Consider the following 18,580-nt stretch of genomic DNA (forward strand, 5'->3'; position numbering starts at 1 on the left):
TACTTGCAAGGAGAATGTTCTGTCTCTCTCTCACATGATGTCTTTTTGTAAATTTACTTGTAAATATACCAAGGGGTTGCTGTTGTTTTTTGTTCTTGTCTTTTACGATAGTATGTCGGTTGTAAATGTAATTTTACAAAGAAAAGTGTAATGAAATATTAGAAAAAACATGTAAAAGTAAAAAAAAGTTACTGAATCTTCATTTTCTGTAAATTTACGTAAATATTCCTCATCAAATATGTTAAGAATTTTTTGCTGCTTTTATTTCTCATGTTTTGATATTGTGTGAGTAGTAATTATAATTTTACAGAGTAAAATAAAAAATTTTATTAGAAAAAACATATATAAATTGGTAAAATGTATGATTGTCTTGTAAAAGAAGCCCCACAAGGGATGGTAGGCATTTTCAACTTCTTGTGGAAGGTAGGGCAAAAAAATTTTTTTTTTTTTTTTTTCATGTACATATGCATATCTTCCTCTTTCCATTGATTTTTTTTTTTTTTTTTCCGGCCTTGAAGTTTACCTGGCCTGAGGAACTGCATATTGATATATTTACCCGTCCAGTAAAGGTTAATTAGAGGTATATTTTGCATCGATCACTGAGCAGCAGAGGAGGTATATGTATATTGTGTAAAATTATGAAAGATCTTATTACATTTTCCTTTTTCACTGATATTTAGAATAAAGACATTTTTGACATATAATACTGTACTATGTTGTTTTATCACGATAATGATACTGACACAAAATACAGGCAGTCCCTGGTTGTCAGGGCAGGTTCTGTTCTCAGTGGGGTGCTCATAAGCGAAAACCTGCAATTAGCCCTCTTACGCCGGAGCGGTAAATAAAAAATTGTCTCCTGTGTGCCGGAGGGGTTTCGGAGTGAGCGCGGAAGCGGAAAAAATATTTTTATCAAAAAATCACAGCGCGCTTAGTTTTCAAGATTAAGAGTTCATTTTTGGCTCCTTTTTTTGTCATTGCCTGAAGTTAGTATGCAACCATCAGAAATGAAAAAAATTATCATTATCATATATAAATAATGCGATATATGATAGCGCAAAAACGAAATTTCATATTAATTGTATTCAAATCGTGCTGTGCACAAAACGGTTAAAGGTAACAAGTTACTTTTTTTTTGTAATGTACACTAAATTGCGATCATTTTGGTATATAACACATTGTAAAACGATAAAAGCAACACAGAAAATATCACAAAATAATGCATGAATTCGTAACGCGCGGACGTAAACAAATATTTTTTTCATAAATTCACCATAAATCTAAATATTGTCCTAGAGACTTCCAATTTCTTTCAAAATGAAGACAAATAATTGAATATTACTATACTGTAATAGTATTAGCTTACAATTGCAGTTTTTGACCATATCTGACGAGTCAAATTTTTTTATATATAATTTTTATATGCAATTGTTTCAGAAATAACAAAAGCTACAACCTTCAAATATTTTTAGTTTTATTCTACATGAAATTGCGCACATTTTCATATATAAAACTCTATGAAATGCCTAATATGAAACTGAGCAAATATTCCAAGAATGGGACGTACGTATTTCGGAGATTTGTGGCGGAGAATCCGCGCGCGGAGGGAAGGAAAGATATTTTTTTTAAATTCACCATAAATCAAAATATTTTGCTAGAGACTTCAAATTTGTTTCAAGATGAAGATAAATGACTGAATATTACTAGACTGTAAGAGTTTTAGCTTACAATTGCGTTTTTCGACCATTTCGGTAGTCAAAGTTGACCGAACATGGTTTTTTTTTCTATTTATCGTGATTCATATGCAAATATTTCAAAAATGAGAAAAGCTACAACCTTCAATTATTTTTGTTGTATTCTACATGAAATTGCGCACATTTTCATATATAAAACTTTATGTAACGGCTAATTTAAAATGGTGCAAACATTACCACAATCGCACGTATGATTTTTTCGGAAGAGTTACCATGCGGACATAAAGAACATGTTATTTTTTTCATAAATTCACCATAAATCGAAATATTGTGCTAGAGACTTCCAATTTGTTGCAAAATGAAGGTAAATGCTTGAAAATTACTAGAATATAAGCGTTTTAGCTTACAATTGCGTTTTTCGACCATTTCGGTAGAGTCAAAGTTGACCGAAGGTTGAAATTTTGGCAATTATCGTTATTTATATGAAAATATCTCAAAACTGATAAAAGCTACAACCATGGGTTGTTTTTAGTTGTATTGTGCATGAAATTGCGCACATTTCCATATATAAAACTTTATATAACAGCTAATTTTAAAATGGTGCAAACATTACCACAATCGCATGTATGATTTTTTTCGAAAGAGTTACCGCGCGGACGTAAGGAAAAAGTTTTTTCATAAATTCACCATAAATCGAAATATTGTGCTAGAGACTTCCAATTAGTTGCAAAATTAAGGTAAATGATTGAATATTACTAGAATATAAGCGTTTTAGCTTACAATTGCGTTTTTCGACCATTTCGGTAGAGTCCAAGTTGACCGAAAGTTGAAATTTTGGCAATTATTATTTATATATGAAAATATCTCAAAACTGATAAAAGCTACAATCATGAGTATTTTATTGTTGTATTCTACATAAAAATGCGCACATTTTCATATATAATACTTCATGTAACGGCTAATTTACAATGGTACAAAAATTATGTCAAAGTGATGAAATAATTTCCGAGATGTGTCACAGATAATTTTTAGTGCGGCAAGAAAGAAATTCGCGCTTGCGCGCCTGCGTAACGATTGTAAACAAAACAACACCTTGATCCGTGAACTCCCAGCATCCCCCAAGGCGCGTGATTCAAAAGTTTTAGGCTGGTAGGCTTATAAGTATTTTTCTGCGAATTTTAAAAAAACTTTTGTAAGTCGACGTAAAATACATCCAGTCGGCACACGGGAGACAAAAAATGTCGACGTAAAATATGTCCAGTCGGCGTAAGAGGGTTAACTGAAGCTTGGCAATGTATGGTGTGTCTGGCGCCAAGTTTTGGTTAATGGTGCCAATAACTGGTCAATGGAGTCTCTGTTAGATATGTTATGGCGCCATAACTCTATTATCGGCACCTTATGGCACTGATAACCTAAACTCCACCCTTATGGCACCACAAATGGCCGATTTTACATAAAACCGGATCGCCATTAGCTGAGACTGCCAATAACCGGGGACTGCCTGTACAGTAATTTATGATGCAAAGTAAATGAACTGATATTATATTTTTAACTATATTGTATATAAGTTAATCACATTATCTTGAGTGAATATATAAACTATATGCACTAAGCAGCTTTTGAGTGTGTGGGGTACATGGCACTTTCAAAGTAAGCTATAAGGATTGTTTCACTCTAGTTTTGCTGAGGGGCTTGCAATAAAATTCATAATTTGAGTATGTAATTATTTGAAATACTTGCACTAAAGCATTAACCATTCATTGTTCACACATCCTGAACCACTGTAATTGAAACTTTGTAGTAAGCTTTTAGGGGCTATTGTATCCTCTTAGTATAGTACAGTCTCATCCTACAGGACAGGTTACAAGCTGTATCTTTTTGCATTTTCAGTGCTAGATGCGAAATATTTAATAGTGTTCTTTGGCTAATTTGATGTGCTGCATGAAAATTACTAATATTTGGGTAATTTTTTGTTAAGTAAATGTGATGATTCTTTGCGATTTTTGCTTCTTTTTGGTCCTAGGTTGTAAAGGTTGTCACACACCACTATATATGCAATATGTATAACAGTTGTACTGTAACTTTAAATTTTACACAGAATTTTCCTGGCCATGTACTTTGGTGTAAAAGATGTGACACTGTTAATTCCATTACCTTTGAACTTCAGAATATTGTAATAGATGTGTGCTTTTGGCTTCAGCAGAGTGTAGGTATCATTGGAATTTTGGTATCTGATGCAGTTGTCTTGAAAAACTATATGGATATTTGACCAACCTTTATGATTTTCACTTCAAATTCATGGGAGTTTGTGCATCTCCTACATTATAGGAAATTTCAAATTCATGGGAGTTTGTGCATCTCCTACATTATAGGAAATTTATTTATGATGATCCAATAGTCATTGATAAAAGTAGCCAGTTACAAGGTCATATGTCACTTTTGTTAAGTTTTAGAATAGATTGAATTATTGGTACTCCATGTGCAGCCAGAAATCTTTGTATTACTTGAATGCAGCATCATTTAGATGAATTGTGTAACCATTGTTCATGTATTGCAACGTTTAATGATAGTTTTTCTGGTTTTTGTTTTGTCCAAGTGACAGTATGAATAAAAGCATTAAGATTCGGGCTGCATTTGGAAAAGCACAAGAGATGATCCATTGTTGATGGTTTTTCCATAGGTGACGATACCAGGTTCCGGGTGAAGTTCACCGATCCAAGGGTGTGTAAAAGCTTTCTCCTTTCCTGCTGTCCCCATGAAATTCTCTCCTCAACGGTAAGAATTTAGGATCTTGTTCCTGTACTTCTCATGTCTAGTTCTTCAGCATTCCCCTGTACATGTGAGTTTTTAACACTGTTGCAATATATTGGATAATTGTATAATTGATGTGAAGATGTAGTTGGTAAATTTAAATGTAAGGTAACTTGCTTGAGGTAAGAATTTTTATACTCCCAGGTAAAGTATGGTCAGGAGATGAGTATGTAATGGAAATATCCTGTTGTAGGTATAAAATATCAGCTATGTAAGACACTAATATTAACAATGAATTTTCAGCGAATGGATTTGGGAGAGTGCTACAAAATTCATGACTTGGCCCTTCGAGCTGACTATGAACAGGCTTCGTTGACCAAAGACTACTTTTACGATATTGATGTGAGTGAAGTGGTAAAGTTTTATCTGTACATCATTAACAGAAATCTATATAAATCTGGGAAGGGTTTAGGATGCATTTTTTGTGCTGATAAATGCTTCTTGGTAAAAAGATGAAGTTGTTCATACACGAACAAACCTTTGGTCTTAACAACAGGATAATTTCTAGCGCCCTGCTGGATCCGGTAAAAAAAAAAAAAAAACAGATGAAAGCAAGGAATCTTGTGATATCTGGCAATGTATGCGTAGATATGGTGAAGAGTGGTCAAGGACTACTCACCTACACCACCGCGTCTGTCTTTTCTTTAACCGCCTGGGCGAGAGTCATGGTTATCCTCTCTTGGCCTTTACTTGGTTCATTGCCCATTTCGCGTGTTTAGTGTGTGTGTGTGTGTGTGTTTGGCTGATATTATGGCTTCTGCTCCTTCTCGGCCTCGTCAACGTGTGTGGCCCGGGATTCCATGTTTTCCGTGTTCTCGTTTTTTGGCTTTGGCGGCGACCGATCCCCACATCACTTATATTAGGTGCCGTTCTCAATTTTGTACTATAATGAATCCTTGCACGGAATGCCGGGCATGGCTTAAAGAACAATGAAAGTCATTTTATAGCAAGAGAGCATCGGAAGGTTTCGACTCTTCCTTCTTGGGAAGGTTTTTCGCCTCTTCCCTATGCTTCGTCTCCTGCAGTATTCACCCCCCATAGTAGTGTTGTTCCTGTGTCTCCTTCCTTTTCTTCCATTGATTTGTCGCTGAAAGTATCAGGAGGCCACCAGGCTGACTTTTGTAATGTCGCCCCTTCTTCAGGAGTTAATTTGATTCCCGGGAAGGGGAAGGCTTTTTCATCATAATCATTTATTCCAGAGTCGGAGGCATCCAAGATGGCGGCGAATTGGAAAACCCTCGGGCCAGGGGGTCCCCTGTCCTAGGAGGGGTTTCTTGTGCACTTATGGAGATTTGCGACCCCCCTCCTCAGCCTGGCCAGGCCATCCCCCCACCTCCTGGCCTCATCTTCGTGGGTTGCTGAGGTCAGCCATCTTGTATTGCTCCGCCAGTGACCGTTGCCACTTCTTCGAGTCCTGTTGATGACATCATGGGATTCGTCGTTGTGTATTCCTCCACCAGTGGCGTCTGATTCCCCTTCACACCAAGAGGAAGCTGTGACGTCACTCCCAGTCGTCCCCTCAGCACTGCCTCTCTCAGCCATGACGTCATCTTTGCCGCCCAGTTCGCTACATCTCCCTTCCATGTCATCGGAGCCTTCTCTTGCAGATCAGTCTGAGGTTATATGCCAGGCAGTGCTTAAGAGGTAGGACTCTGTTTTGGATGATAAGTTGGCGGCCTTGTCGGTTGGGAGGACTGGAAGGAAACGTGTTGCTTCGTCCCCGCCTCCTGCGAAGAGATCGCATAAGAAACCAGTGCTGTCTTCCTCTCCCTCTTCCCCCTCTACACCACATTAGCATATCAAGCTTTGGAATGCTAAAGACTTTGCTCTTTCTACGCCTACAAGGGAGGAACAATGCGGACGTGTTCTTGAGAGTGTTGGTGTTTCGGAGAGCGTTAGTGTATCTTCCTTTGTGCAATCTGCAGTGGCTGCTTCGTCCTCTGCATCAAATCGCAGGTGTGTTGCAACACACACACACACACACACACACACACACACACACACACACACACACACACACACACACACACACACACACGTCCATGCACATTGCCAGGGTGTTGCAACCTACCCCATCCATGCACATCGCAAGGGTGTTGCAACCTCCCCTGTCTGTGCACATGATACAAGTGCTCCTCCTTCTCCAAGGCCTATTCGTCGCCATTAGGATCTCAAGGGGCCTGTCAAGAGGTCAAAGGTGGTGAGCGCAGGGTTGGTGCAGGAGGAGTGTTTACCTGCCCCTCTCACTGGTGCTTCCAAGAGTTTGACTGGGGGATTTTCCTTCGATCTCAAGTGTTCGGGATTCCTCTCCAACTCACGTTCGTACGTCTGCCACGCCTGTGACCGTTCATGGACATGTTAATGAGTCATCTGTTGGAGAAGTACGTAGTGATGTTCCTAGTGTTATAGTAGGTTTGTCTCTGGAGCTGACGCGTGGACCCAGCCCAGACAGGTTAGTTGGTGTTTTGGGGTGTTTGGCTGCTGATCCTTCCATTAATTTTAATGGGAAGGTGCCTTAGAGGAGACTACACATCCTTCTCATTGCGGCAACGGAGCAGGAGGAGGGAGACATGCAAGGGTTTTTGTCTTCCTTTTTGGAAGTTGTTGATCTTGTTCGTGGGTTCAACAATTTGGAAAGTAGGACTCAGGCTCAGTCGTCTTACACTCCTTCTTGCTGGGAAGCCTTGGTGGGAGGTATGCAGGATCCCAAATCTTCTCTTCAGCTTCCCTTGTCGGGGCACGTCCAATCGGTCTTTCATAAGGTTAACGCCTGTTTCAGACCGGGACGGTTCACTTCGCTCTAGGGGCTCTGCCAAGCTACTACCCCCGCATCTCATGAGACATAGGAAGTACTATGCTACAAACTCTGCATTTTCTATGTTGTGCCATCTTAACCCAGACGTCATTCGCCTGAAGCCGGGATTGACTTGGGAGCAGGTGAGGTCGGTGGCTCCGTCCTTGTCTCCGCAAGATGCCTCAGCATTGGAATCTACGGCGGCCTCCATGTTACAGATGGTTTCTTGGTTGGACTTCTGGTCTGTGGTCATTGCCAAGATAGCTACTGACAGGTCCCCAGAAGGGTTGGTGAGTGCATCCTTGCTTGCCAGTCTGTTGCAGTCCGGAGGCAAGGCGTTTTCATATCTGGCTTTGTTTAGGATGGAGAGATCAGTTGACATGGAGTCCTTGCTGACATTGAGGAATGGAGATCTGTTGAGTCCCAATATTTGTTTCCTCAGCCGAGGCTCGAGAATGCGATAGACCGGCGCCGGGCTGACACCAAATACAGACTGGTGCACCATGCCATGTCTTAAGTCGGAGTCTCGTCCTTGTAGATGTCTGGCTCCTCCTCCTCCCCCTGTCCAGCAGCAGTCAAGAAGATTGTCGCCTGGTAGACCATCAAGGAGTTCGAGTTCGGCAGGGCCTTCCCGTTCAACTCAGCCTAGGTCAGGGGATCAACGTCCCTTTCACTCTCGTTCCTTTAAGCCAAGAAGGGGCCCAAAGGGTAGAGGTAAAGGGGGCTGTCGGTAGGTTAGGTGCCTCTTCCTCTCCTGCCCCCTTGGTGGGGGGGTTGCCTGGCGGGCCATTGGGCCAAGTGGCAGAGTTATGGGGTGGAGAAGTGGGTGGTAGATGTCCTTTGGGTGGGGTACCTACTGCCATTCGATTTCTCTCCTCCTCTGTTGGACAAGTTGCAGCTCAGGAAAGCATATCCTCCAGATTCTCTGAAGTTCTTGGTTCTTCGGGAGGAAGTGCAGAAAATGCTGGACAAGGATGCGATAGAGGAAGTGGTGCATCCGTCTCCGGGGTTTTACAGTCACAGCTTCTTGGTGCCCAAGGCGTCGGGAGGATGGAGACCTGTGATCGACTTATCCTCCTTGAATCACTTCATCAGGAAGCCACGGTTCAAGATGGAGACCCCGTGTTCGGTGTTGGCAGCCGTGAGGGAAGGCCACTTCATGCTGTCGATAGACTTAAGGGACACATACTTCCAAATCCCTGTTCACCCGACATCCAGGAATTTCCTTCGCTTTTCTCTTGGGGACAAGGTCTTCGAGTTCAAAGTCCTATGCTTCGGGCTGACAACAGTCCCTCAAGTGTTCACAAGGGTCTTCTCTCTTGTGTCAAGTTGGACCCATGCTCAGGGGATCCGTTTGCTGAGGTACCTCGATGATTGGTTGGTCTTGGCAGTTACCAGGGAAAAGCTGCTGTAGGACAGGGATCGTCTACTTCAGTTCTGCCTGGAACTGGGCATAGTAGTCAGCCAGGAAAAGTCGAACTTCGTACCCAGTCAAAGGATTCTCTACCTGGGCATGGTCATCGATACGACATTGGCAAAAGTTTTCCCGTCGGTTCAGAGATTGGAAAAGATGCAGTTGGTGGCGCGCGACTTCCTGTTGGAACCAAATCAGTCAACTCATTGGTGGCAGGTTCTTCTGGGAGTGTTGTCTTCCCTGGAGAAGCTGGTCCCTCATGGGCATCTTCATCTTTGGTCTCTGCAATGGAGACTGGGAGAATTCTGGTCTCTGGCAGGGGACTCGGAGAATTCTGGTCTCTGGCAGGGGACTCACCCCTGTTAATGGTTCCTCTGTCTCTGGAAGTGAGAGAAGACCTTCGTTGGTGGTTGGACGACCAGAATCTTTCGAAGGGTGTCCCTCTGCGTTCTCTTCCAACGGACTTCCTTCTGTTCTCAGAGGCCTCCTTCGCAGGTGGGGGGCTCATTTAGGCGGCCTCATCGCTTCAGGTGTTTGGAGTTTGGAGGACAAGCAACACATATCAATTTCTTGGAGTTGAAGGCAGCCTTCCTGGGTCTGAAGGAGTTTCGGGAGAAGGTAGGTCATTCTGTCGTTCCCATGTCGGACAACACCACGGTGGTAGTCTATGTGAACAAGCAGGGATGCCTGGTTTCTCGTCAACTTCACGCCTTGACCATCAAGGTTCACCAGTGGGCTGTCAGCAGTTCGGTAGAGCTCTCAGCCAGGTATATCCCAGGCAAACAGAATGTGGTCACAAACAAATTCAGTTGTTGTGATCAAATCCTTTCACAGAGTGGTCTCTTCATAAAGTGGTAGCAGACAAGCTTTTCCAGTTTGGGGAGAGACATGCTGGACCTTTTTGCGACTTGCTTCAACAGGAAGCTGGAGATATTCTGTTCAGTGGTCTCAGATCCTTTAGCATTAGCAGAGGACGCATTCCAACATCCCTGGGACAACCTGGAGGTGTATGCCTTCCCTCCGTTTTATTTAATCTGTCAAGTTCTGAACAGGCTAATGAGTTCACAGGGTCTCAGGATGACTTTGGTAGCCCCTCTGTGGCCTCAGGCAGAATGGTTCCCAGATCTGCTGTCGTTGTTGTCAGAGGTTCCGAGGGAGATTCCCCCTTGGCGATATCTCCTGTGTCATCCCCATGTGGAAAGGTTCCACCAGTCAGTAGAATCCCTGTCTCTTCATGGTTGGAGGCTATCAAGTATCTCCTCCGAGTGAGGGGCTTTTCTCAGAGAACAGCAGGGCATATGTCCAGCAGTCTAAGAATGTCAACCTCCGTGGTTTACCAAGGCAAATGGGCGATCTACTGTGATTGGTGTCGTAAACGGGATTTTTCTCCACTCACAACCTCTATTCAGCGAATAGCAGACTTTTTAACCTTCCCCAGAGACGAGAAACATTTGTCCGTTTCTGCCATTAGAGGCTAGAGGGCGACCCTGAGTTTAGTGTTATGCCTTAGAGGTATCGACATCTCCTCTTCCTGGGAACTTTCCTTGCTAGTTAGGGGTTTGAGCAGTCGAGTTCTCTTAGAGAGCTCAAGCCTCTGACATGGGATGTTTCCTTGGTTCTCAAGAGCTTCACTAGAGTCCATGAGCCCTTGCGTTGCTCATCTGACAGGAACTTGACGCTCAAGACAGTTTTCCTTCTGGCCTTGGCATCTTCCAAGAGGGTAGGAGAGCTCCACGGTCTGAGCTATAATGGGAAGCACACTAGGGGTTTGGGGTTGGTGTCCTGCACATTTGTCCTGGAATTTGTGGCCAAGACCCAAAATCCCTCTGTGCATGATGACAGGTTCACTTCGTTTTGCATTCTATCACTGAATGACTGTTGGTGGTGTAGAGCGCATGACATTAGGGGTATTGGTCCATCTCTGGCTTTCAAAAAGAACTTGCCTGTACATAGTGCTGAGCACTGGTACTTGGTTACGCCAATCCACGTTCTCCTCTTTCTATCTTAAGGATGTTGCCAACAGGTCTGTGGACACGTTTTCCCTGGGTACTGTGGTGGCTGCCCAACAGGTTGTGTAACTCATAGTTGCCCTTAACAGGGCACTTTCGTAACTTACCTAAGATGATTGTGTGGATGAGAGAATGAGTGAGTTGACTGGTCTTCTTTCTCTTGTACCTTTCCTTCTTCCTTTGGGCGGGTTAAGGAATAGACATATCATTTGCTGGACTGGTCTGATACAGGTGAGTAAGGTAGTCATAGTGATAGTGTGGTTGCTTAATATACAAATATCAAACCCTCCATTTGGTAGCATATGCTCCACTCCTTGGCAAGGAGGAGTTGGGAGTAGTACAAACCCTGGTGTATTGGTTTGCTAATGGACAGTCAAAGTTTCTCTTTGGTTCCCTATACAATGGTTCTCCCATTTATCATTGTACGTCACTCAGGGTCTGAGTGGTTAGATATCAATTTATCTAGCTTCTCAACAGGCTTCAGTCTCTCTCCATAAGTAATTTCTTCTGGAAGCTGGAGTGTTTGGTAGGCCCCCAGCCAGCTTAGGATGTCTTGTATCTCCCTCCAAGTATGAGTACTCTATTGTTAAGACTGAAGGTTTGTTCGCGTATGAACAAATGACAAATTTTCTAAGAGAATTTGTATTTTTCATAGCTACAAACCTGAGTTCTTAACATTATACTGCCCATCTCTAGCCGCCCCTGTGTGTTGAGACATCCTGAGTTGCGAAAGACTGATGTGGTGGCGTAGGTGAGTGGTCCTTGACCACTCTTCACCCGATCTATGCATGCGTTGCCAGATATCACAAGATTCCTTGCTTTCATCTGTTTTTTAATTGGATGCAGCCAGGCACTAGAAATTATCCTATTGTTAAGACCTCAGGTTTGTAGCTATGATAAATACAAATTCTTAGAAAATTTGTCATTTCTGTAGTAGAGCTCAGGCATGTAGGAAAATTATGCTTTGTTGAAAGATCAGTTCTATAGTAGAGCTTAGGCATGTAGATAAATGATTAAGTTAATTTGCATATCACTTTGGTGATATGCAATTGGATACTGCAGATAAAAGTATCCCAGTGATAACAGGCTGGTTAGAAACTGAAAACAGTAACTTTTTTCCTGGTCTTTGTCTGGTGATCTTTCAATAAGAAAAGATTTTCTGTAGAAAATATTCCCCATTCAGTTATATCTCTTGCCTATTTAGATACCCTAGCAACAAAACTAGCCTTCATGTTTTTATACATTTCAGCAATATTGCTTGCAAGTCACCATGTTGCACTGTTATAGGTCGCTAATTTTGTAACTCTTCTATCCCTCCCTTGTATTCTAAATATTTGAATAACCCTTTCACATTTAGATATTTGTACATGCAATTTTGTTTCTTGAAATATAGATAACAAAACCCAACAATTTTTTCATTCATTAATGTTAGTCAAATTTGACTATGTTCAAAATATTTACGGTTGTTGAAATTATGTATTCAAATATTCAAAACATATGGTCATTTAAATAAAGCAATATTTAGCACCTATTAAAATTTAAAACAATTTTTTGCAACTCTGAGTTAGGACTTAGTTCCATGTAAAATGAACTCATACTCCAGTATGTTGTATAATGAAGCAAGTAATCTGAAGTCATGATAAATGAAATACCTTGCATAAGTATCTCATTCCTTTGCCTAGGGGTTTGAGAGGATGAAATAATGATAGGATATCATATATTGTTTTCTCTGATTGCTGTTCTTGTGAAATCACCAGCAAGTTTGAACAGAAATTGACATTAGTTTAATTCTAATATAATTATGTTTCAGGCTATGGAGCACTTGCAGTCTTTCATCACAGATTGTGATCGCCGTACAGAATCTGCTAAAAAACGTTTAGCTGAGACCCAAGAGGAGCTTAGTGCTGAGGTGGCAGCCAAAATGAACAAAGTTCATGACTTAGCAGAGCAAATTGGGAAAAAGCTGGCAAAAGCTGAAGCTCTTGGTGCTGATGGAATGGTTGAGGTAAAAATGATTAAACATTTTGTTTATTAAAACATATAAGTAATTAAAAAAAAAACTTGATATACAGCTAGTTGTTGACTTACGACCGCAATTGGTTGGTCGTAAGATGATTTGGACGTAAGTCAGCCTGTTAATTAGTTAATTAATTTTGGAATCTTTTTATCTTTCTTTAGACACTATTGTATTTCTCAGTTGTTATGATTTCTTTAAATTTTTATACCATTTGTACTGTCTCTCTACACATCATATTGTCTTATTTTTATGTTTGTCAAGTTAAAGTCAAACCTGTTTCTCTGCACATCAGTACAATTGGTTTAATATGTGGAAAACATACAAAGATATAAAATACAGGTACAAAAAAAAACATAGAAGATACAATTGAAAACAGCAGCAAAAAAAAAAAAAAAACTTATCGACTGCTGGCATCACTGGTGCCTGGCTGTGGGTCGTCGGCTTCATCAGCTAGGGCAATGCTCTGGGTGGCGGGAGGAGTTGTTTGTTTCATAAACATGGTGAGCTTTGTCTGGACTGCATGTTTCTTTTTCTCCTCATAAATTTCACAGTATGGACGAAACACATCGTGTGCCATCTATTCAATCCTTGCAAATCTTTCAATGTTTAGGTCCATCTCTTCCACATGTGCAAGGAGTTTATTTAGTTGAACTAAACCCTCTGATAATTACTATAATCCTTAGCGGTAAATTTCCTCTCTGGCAACTTGTCTTCTTTCTCCGCTTCTCTTTCTTCTTCCACCACTCTTTCTTCTTCCAATTCCATCAGCTCTTCATTCTTCATTTGTAAATTTTTCGGAATCTTGGTCTAGCAACTCTTCGATATCTTCCATTTCATACTCCAAGGAAAGCTCTTTTGACAGTTTCACTAGTTTTCCCTGTATCACATCAAGTTCTTGTTCACTGTCAAATCCAGCAAAAGTATTCACATAATGCCTTGACACTTTTTCCATATGCCATTCATACACTTCTCTGTCAGAGCTACCTAGGCAGTAGAAAGTTCTTGATACACTGAAGAATATTGTACGGTTTCCAAAATTCTTGCAGGGATAGTTCTGGGTCGTCATCTTCAGCTTGAACCCTACGATATTCCCACCAAGCAGTAGGGTCGGTGTATCCTTAAAAGCTTTAAATCCTGGCATGCTTTTGGCTTCTTTTTGGATGCAAGTGTGTGCTGACATTCATTTCCAGAACAACCCAGTTTCATCCACATTAAAAATCTGCTCTGGAAGATACTGCTCATCCGTAATTATTTCATCCAGACTGTCGACAAACTTGCTAGCTCCTTCTTCATCTGCACTCGCTGCTTCTTCAGTCACTTAAACATTATGCAATTGGAATCTGTTCTTGAAACTCTTGAACCAGCCAACACTTGCCAAAAATTCTTGATTGTAGTCTTCTCTGGCACGTTCCTTCAAAGTCTGAAACAGACTTTCAGCCTTCGCCTGCTTGGTAAAAAGGCTTAACGGTGTTCATTTTGTAATTTGATCTTCCATCCAAATGTTCAACAACTTCTCCATTACGTTGCTTTGTTATCACTCTTGATCGCATGGGTGCAGAACCTTTCACAGTTTCACGAATCCTTTCTTTGTCGTTTGGAATCGTTGACACAGTAGTGTGATAACTTCATATTAACTTTCTTTCCTCCTTCGAACTGCTTAATCACTGTCATTTTTGTGTCCAGGTCAATGGCCTTTCTTTCCTTCTTGGCAGGCTGAGTAGATAAAGATAATTTCCTCTCGGTAGACACTTAAAAAATTATCCAAACCACAATTCCACAAATTATCTAAAACACTAGACACAAACAGACACAGAGGATGTATAATGTACCGGGACACTGCTTACACTGAGTGAGCAAGCAAGCTGCGTGTGTGGAGAGGCGGAAGCTGGGGAAAACTGTCGTATGTTCAGCTGGACACCACTCTTGCTCACGCGGCTTCCTAGTTACGGGTGGTTGTAAAGTCAATCGTTCATAACCGTAAACACGAAGTACAAATCCTTTTCCCGGACCATCCTCAAAATTTTACGACTCTTCAACTTCAAGATCGATATGGTGAAATATATTATATAGTCATACTTATTGTTAAAATTCACAAGTTGAACTGCAAAACATTATTATATTTTGATTGTCATGTACATATATTTTTTGCGTTTTACGGAATGTTTGTTTTGAAAATTATTGCTATTAGTGAACATGTGGTATTAATTGTCCCACTATTTTGTTGTAGGTGATCTTAGTTATCTCACATTCATTTAACAGTATTATATTAATATTTATTTAAATAAACTGTAATTAATAAATGACAATAATGAAAAACATAATGGGAAAAAATGTTTTTACTGCAGTAGTGATGTTTGTTTGATTATGCATCTGACCTCACTTTTCCGAAATCTGAAAAATTCCAAAAACCGAAACATCGGAATGTGTGTGTACTGCACATTTTTTTAAACGCACACAATGTCTACACATTTACTGATCAGAGAGAGAGAGAGAGAGAGAGAATGATTTAGGACTCCGTTATTTTTACAATTAATTTATTATCTTGGAATTCTTTTTTAATCTTGAGATTTTCTATTCAATTCTCGAGATTAGTAAGAAAATTACCGTAACTTGACTAGCAGCAGCACACATCTGAATAACTCGGCCATTAGCATGCTAAACCACCAACCAACCTTATGAACTGACGCTCTCGGAAAAGTAACTCTCATGATACATGAGATACATGACAAAACCACTGTTTATTGGTAAAAATTTGGGGGTCGCATGATATGCAAGATCGCAAGTTACTCGAGTATATACGGTATTTCTTATAAAGAAAATTCATTCAGATCTTGACAAAATTGCATCTCATTGATTCTTCTGGAACAAATTAGCATCGAAGTCCGGGGCTCTACTGTATTGTGGGTGGGGGGGGGGGGGGAATCAGGTACACATCCCTGTGAATACAGGTGGTTTCTACTGTATTTTGACTTTTTATTTTGATGTTTTATTGATTTTAAACATTTATATGTTAGGGGAATGTATTGTTCCTATCTAACATATACGTTATGATAGATTTCAGTTCTTATCTTTGCAAAGATAAGAACAAAAGAAATATTAGGAAAAAGGAAAAACCTGTATCTCACAAAAATTTACTGCATCCCCCCATCTCGAGCAATTTTGTAAGTATTTTATAACAAATATACTCAAAATTTGTTACTGGTGTTTTTATCTGTTATGATATTGTGTGAGCTGTAATCATATATATATATATATATATATATATATATATATATATATATATATATATATATATATATATATATATATATATATATATATCTATATATATATACAGATATATAGATCGATAGATTGATATACAGAATATATATATATAATATAATAATATAATATAATAATATAATAATATAATATCTATATATCTATATATATATATATATATATATATATATATATATATATATATATATATATATATATATATATATTATATATATATATATCTATCTATATATATATATATATATATATATATATATATATATATATATCTATCTATATATTTATATATATATATATCTATATATATATATATATATATATGTATATATATATATATATATATATATATATATATATATATATATATATATATATGCTATATATATTATCATATCTATCTTAACCTCTGTTAGTAGCTGAAACTAATTTTATCCAAAATTAATAGACCACCAGCTACTTGTAATTGATAATTTTTAATGTAGCACATTACTGTATTTATTTTAGGAAAGCATGAAACTTATGGAAGAAGTTGAAGATCTTCGTAAGACAAAGGCAGCAGCTGAACATGAGTATCGTAATTCAATGCCAGCCTCGAGCTATCAGCAGCAGAAATTAAGAGTTTGTGAAGTGTGTTCAGCTTATTTGGGTATATATGACAATGACCGAAGGTTAGCTGATCACTTTGGTGGGAAACTTCATCTTGGTTTTATAAAAATCAGGGAGAAATTGGAGGATCTCAAGGTAAGCATTAGTTTCTGTACATTGTGTTTGTGGATGTATTAATTAAAAGTTATTAATAATTTCTTGTAAATTTGAATATTGAAGCCTTGTCATTATCATTAACATTTCATTTTCAGGTCTCCTTTTAAGGACTTAAACTTGCATTGATTCTCTCAAGCTTACATTAATTTCTCTCTCTCTCTCTCTCTCTCTCTCTCTCTCTCTCTCTCTCTCTCTCTCTCTCTCTCTCTCTCTCTCTCTCTCTCTCTCTCTCTCTCTCTCTCTCTCTGTGACATTAAAAATTTCTATTACTACCAGTCAGACCATAGTAAAGATTAGGCAAATGAAATTCCCCATCTTCATTAAAGAGTTATTACATATTAGGGCAAAATATCTGGCCGTGACACTGTCTAAGGCATAGTTAGCATGTCTATGGCGCCTTAAGGTGGATTGTGACAGACTTTTGAATTTCGGTTAGAGGCAAATTTCGCTTAGCTTCGGGCCCCCCAGGAACGGAATCCTTGCCGTTAACCAGGGCTGCCTGTATTATTACCATATCATATTTTAATATGAACAGAACAATCTGCCATTTGAACTGTGGTTTTGTTTGCATTCTGTAAATAGTCAGCTGATTTTGTTTTACCAATGTCATCACAATCTTTTGTTACTGAATGGAACTTAATTCAGAAATACGTTTTTCGTAAATTATCAAAGCAGTGTTTAACCCTCTTACGCTGACTGGACGTATTTTACGTCGACAATTTTTGTCTCCCGTGTGCCGACTGGACGTATTTTACGTCGACTTACAAAAGGTTTTTTTAAAATTCGCGGAAAAATACTTATAGGCCTACCACCTAAAAACTTTTGAATCACGCGCCTTGGGGGATTGCTGGAGTTCAACGGATCAAGGTGGTGTTTTGTTTGCAATCGTTACGCAGGCGCGCAAGCGCGAATTTCTTTCTTGCCGCACTAAAAAGTATCTGTGACACATCTCGGAAAATTATTTCGTCACTTTGACATAATTTTTGTACCATTGTAAATTAGCCGTTACATGAAGTGTTGATATGAAAAATGTGCGCATTTTTATGTAGAATACAACAATAAAATACTCATGATTGTAGCTTTTATCAGTTTGAGATATTTTCATATAAATAACGATAATTGCCAAAATTTCAACCTTCGATCAACTTGGACTCTACCGAAATGGTCGAAAAACGCAATTGTAAGCTAAAACGCTTATATTCTAGTAATATTCAATCATTTACCTTAATTTGCAACTAATTGGAAGTCTCTAGAAACAATATGTGATTTATGGTGAATTTATGAAAAAACTTTTTTCCTTACGTCCGCTCAGTAAACTCTTCGAAAAAAATCATACATGCGATTGTGGTAATGTTTGCACCATTTTAAAATGAGCGTTATATAAAGTTTTATGTGATGGAATTGTGCGAAATTTCATTGCACAATACATCTAAAAACAACCCATGGTTGTAGCTTTTATCAGTTTTGAGATATTTTCATATAAATAACGATAATTGCCAAAATTTCAAACTTCGGTAACAACTTGACTCTACCGAAATGGTCGAAAAACACAATTGTAAGCTAAAACGCTTATATTCTAGTAATATTTCAAGCATTTACCTTCATTTTGCAACAAATTGGAAGTCTCTAGCACAATATTTCGATTTATGGTGAATTTATGAAAAAAATAAAATTTTCTTTATGTCCGTGCGGTAAACTCTTCCGAAAAATCATACATGCATTGTGGTAATGTTTGCACCATTTTAAATTAGCCGTTACATAAAGTTTTATATATGAAAATGTGCGCAATTTTAT

The 18,580-nt window shown here is 39.1% G+C and overlaps 1 protein-coding gene across 3 annotated transcripts in view; it reads left to right on the plus strand.

The window, feature by feature from the left end:
• The window catches only part of LOC135220618 (putative RNA-binding protein Luc7-like 1), a 57,856-nt gene that overhangs the window by 19,105 nt on the left and 20,171 nt on the right, over positions 1 to 18,580 (plus strand). For all 3 annotated transcript variants that reach the window (XM_064257927.1, XM_064257928.1, XM_064257929.1), the window contains 4 exons: positions 4,375 to 4,469; positions 4,749 to 4,847; positions 12,533 to 12,727; positions 16,529 to 16,765. In XM_064257927.1, coding sequence (XP_064113997.1) covers positions 4,375 to 4,469; positions 4,749 to 4,847; positions 12,533 to 12,727; positions 16,529 to 16,765 — 626 coding nt within the window. The remainder of the gene's footprint in view (positions 1 to 4,374; positions 4,470 to 4,748; positions 4,848 to 12,532; positions 12,728 to 16,528; positions 16,766 to 18,580) is intronic.

Source organism: Macrobrachium nipponense, chromosome 2 (assembly GCF_015104395.2).
Source record: "Macrobrachium nipponense isolate FS-2020 chromosome 2, ASM1510439v2, whole genome shotgun sequence".
Taxonomy (NCBI): Eukaryota; Metazoa; Arthropoda; class Malacostraca; order Decapoda; family Palaemonidae; genus Macrobrachium; species Macrobrachium nipponense.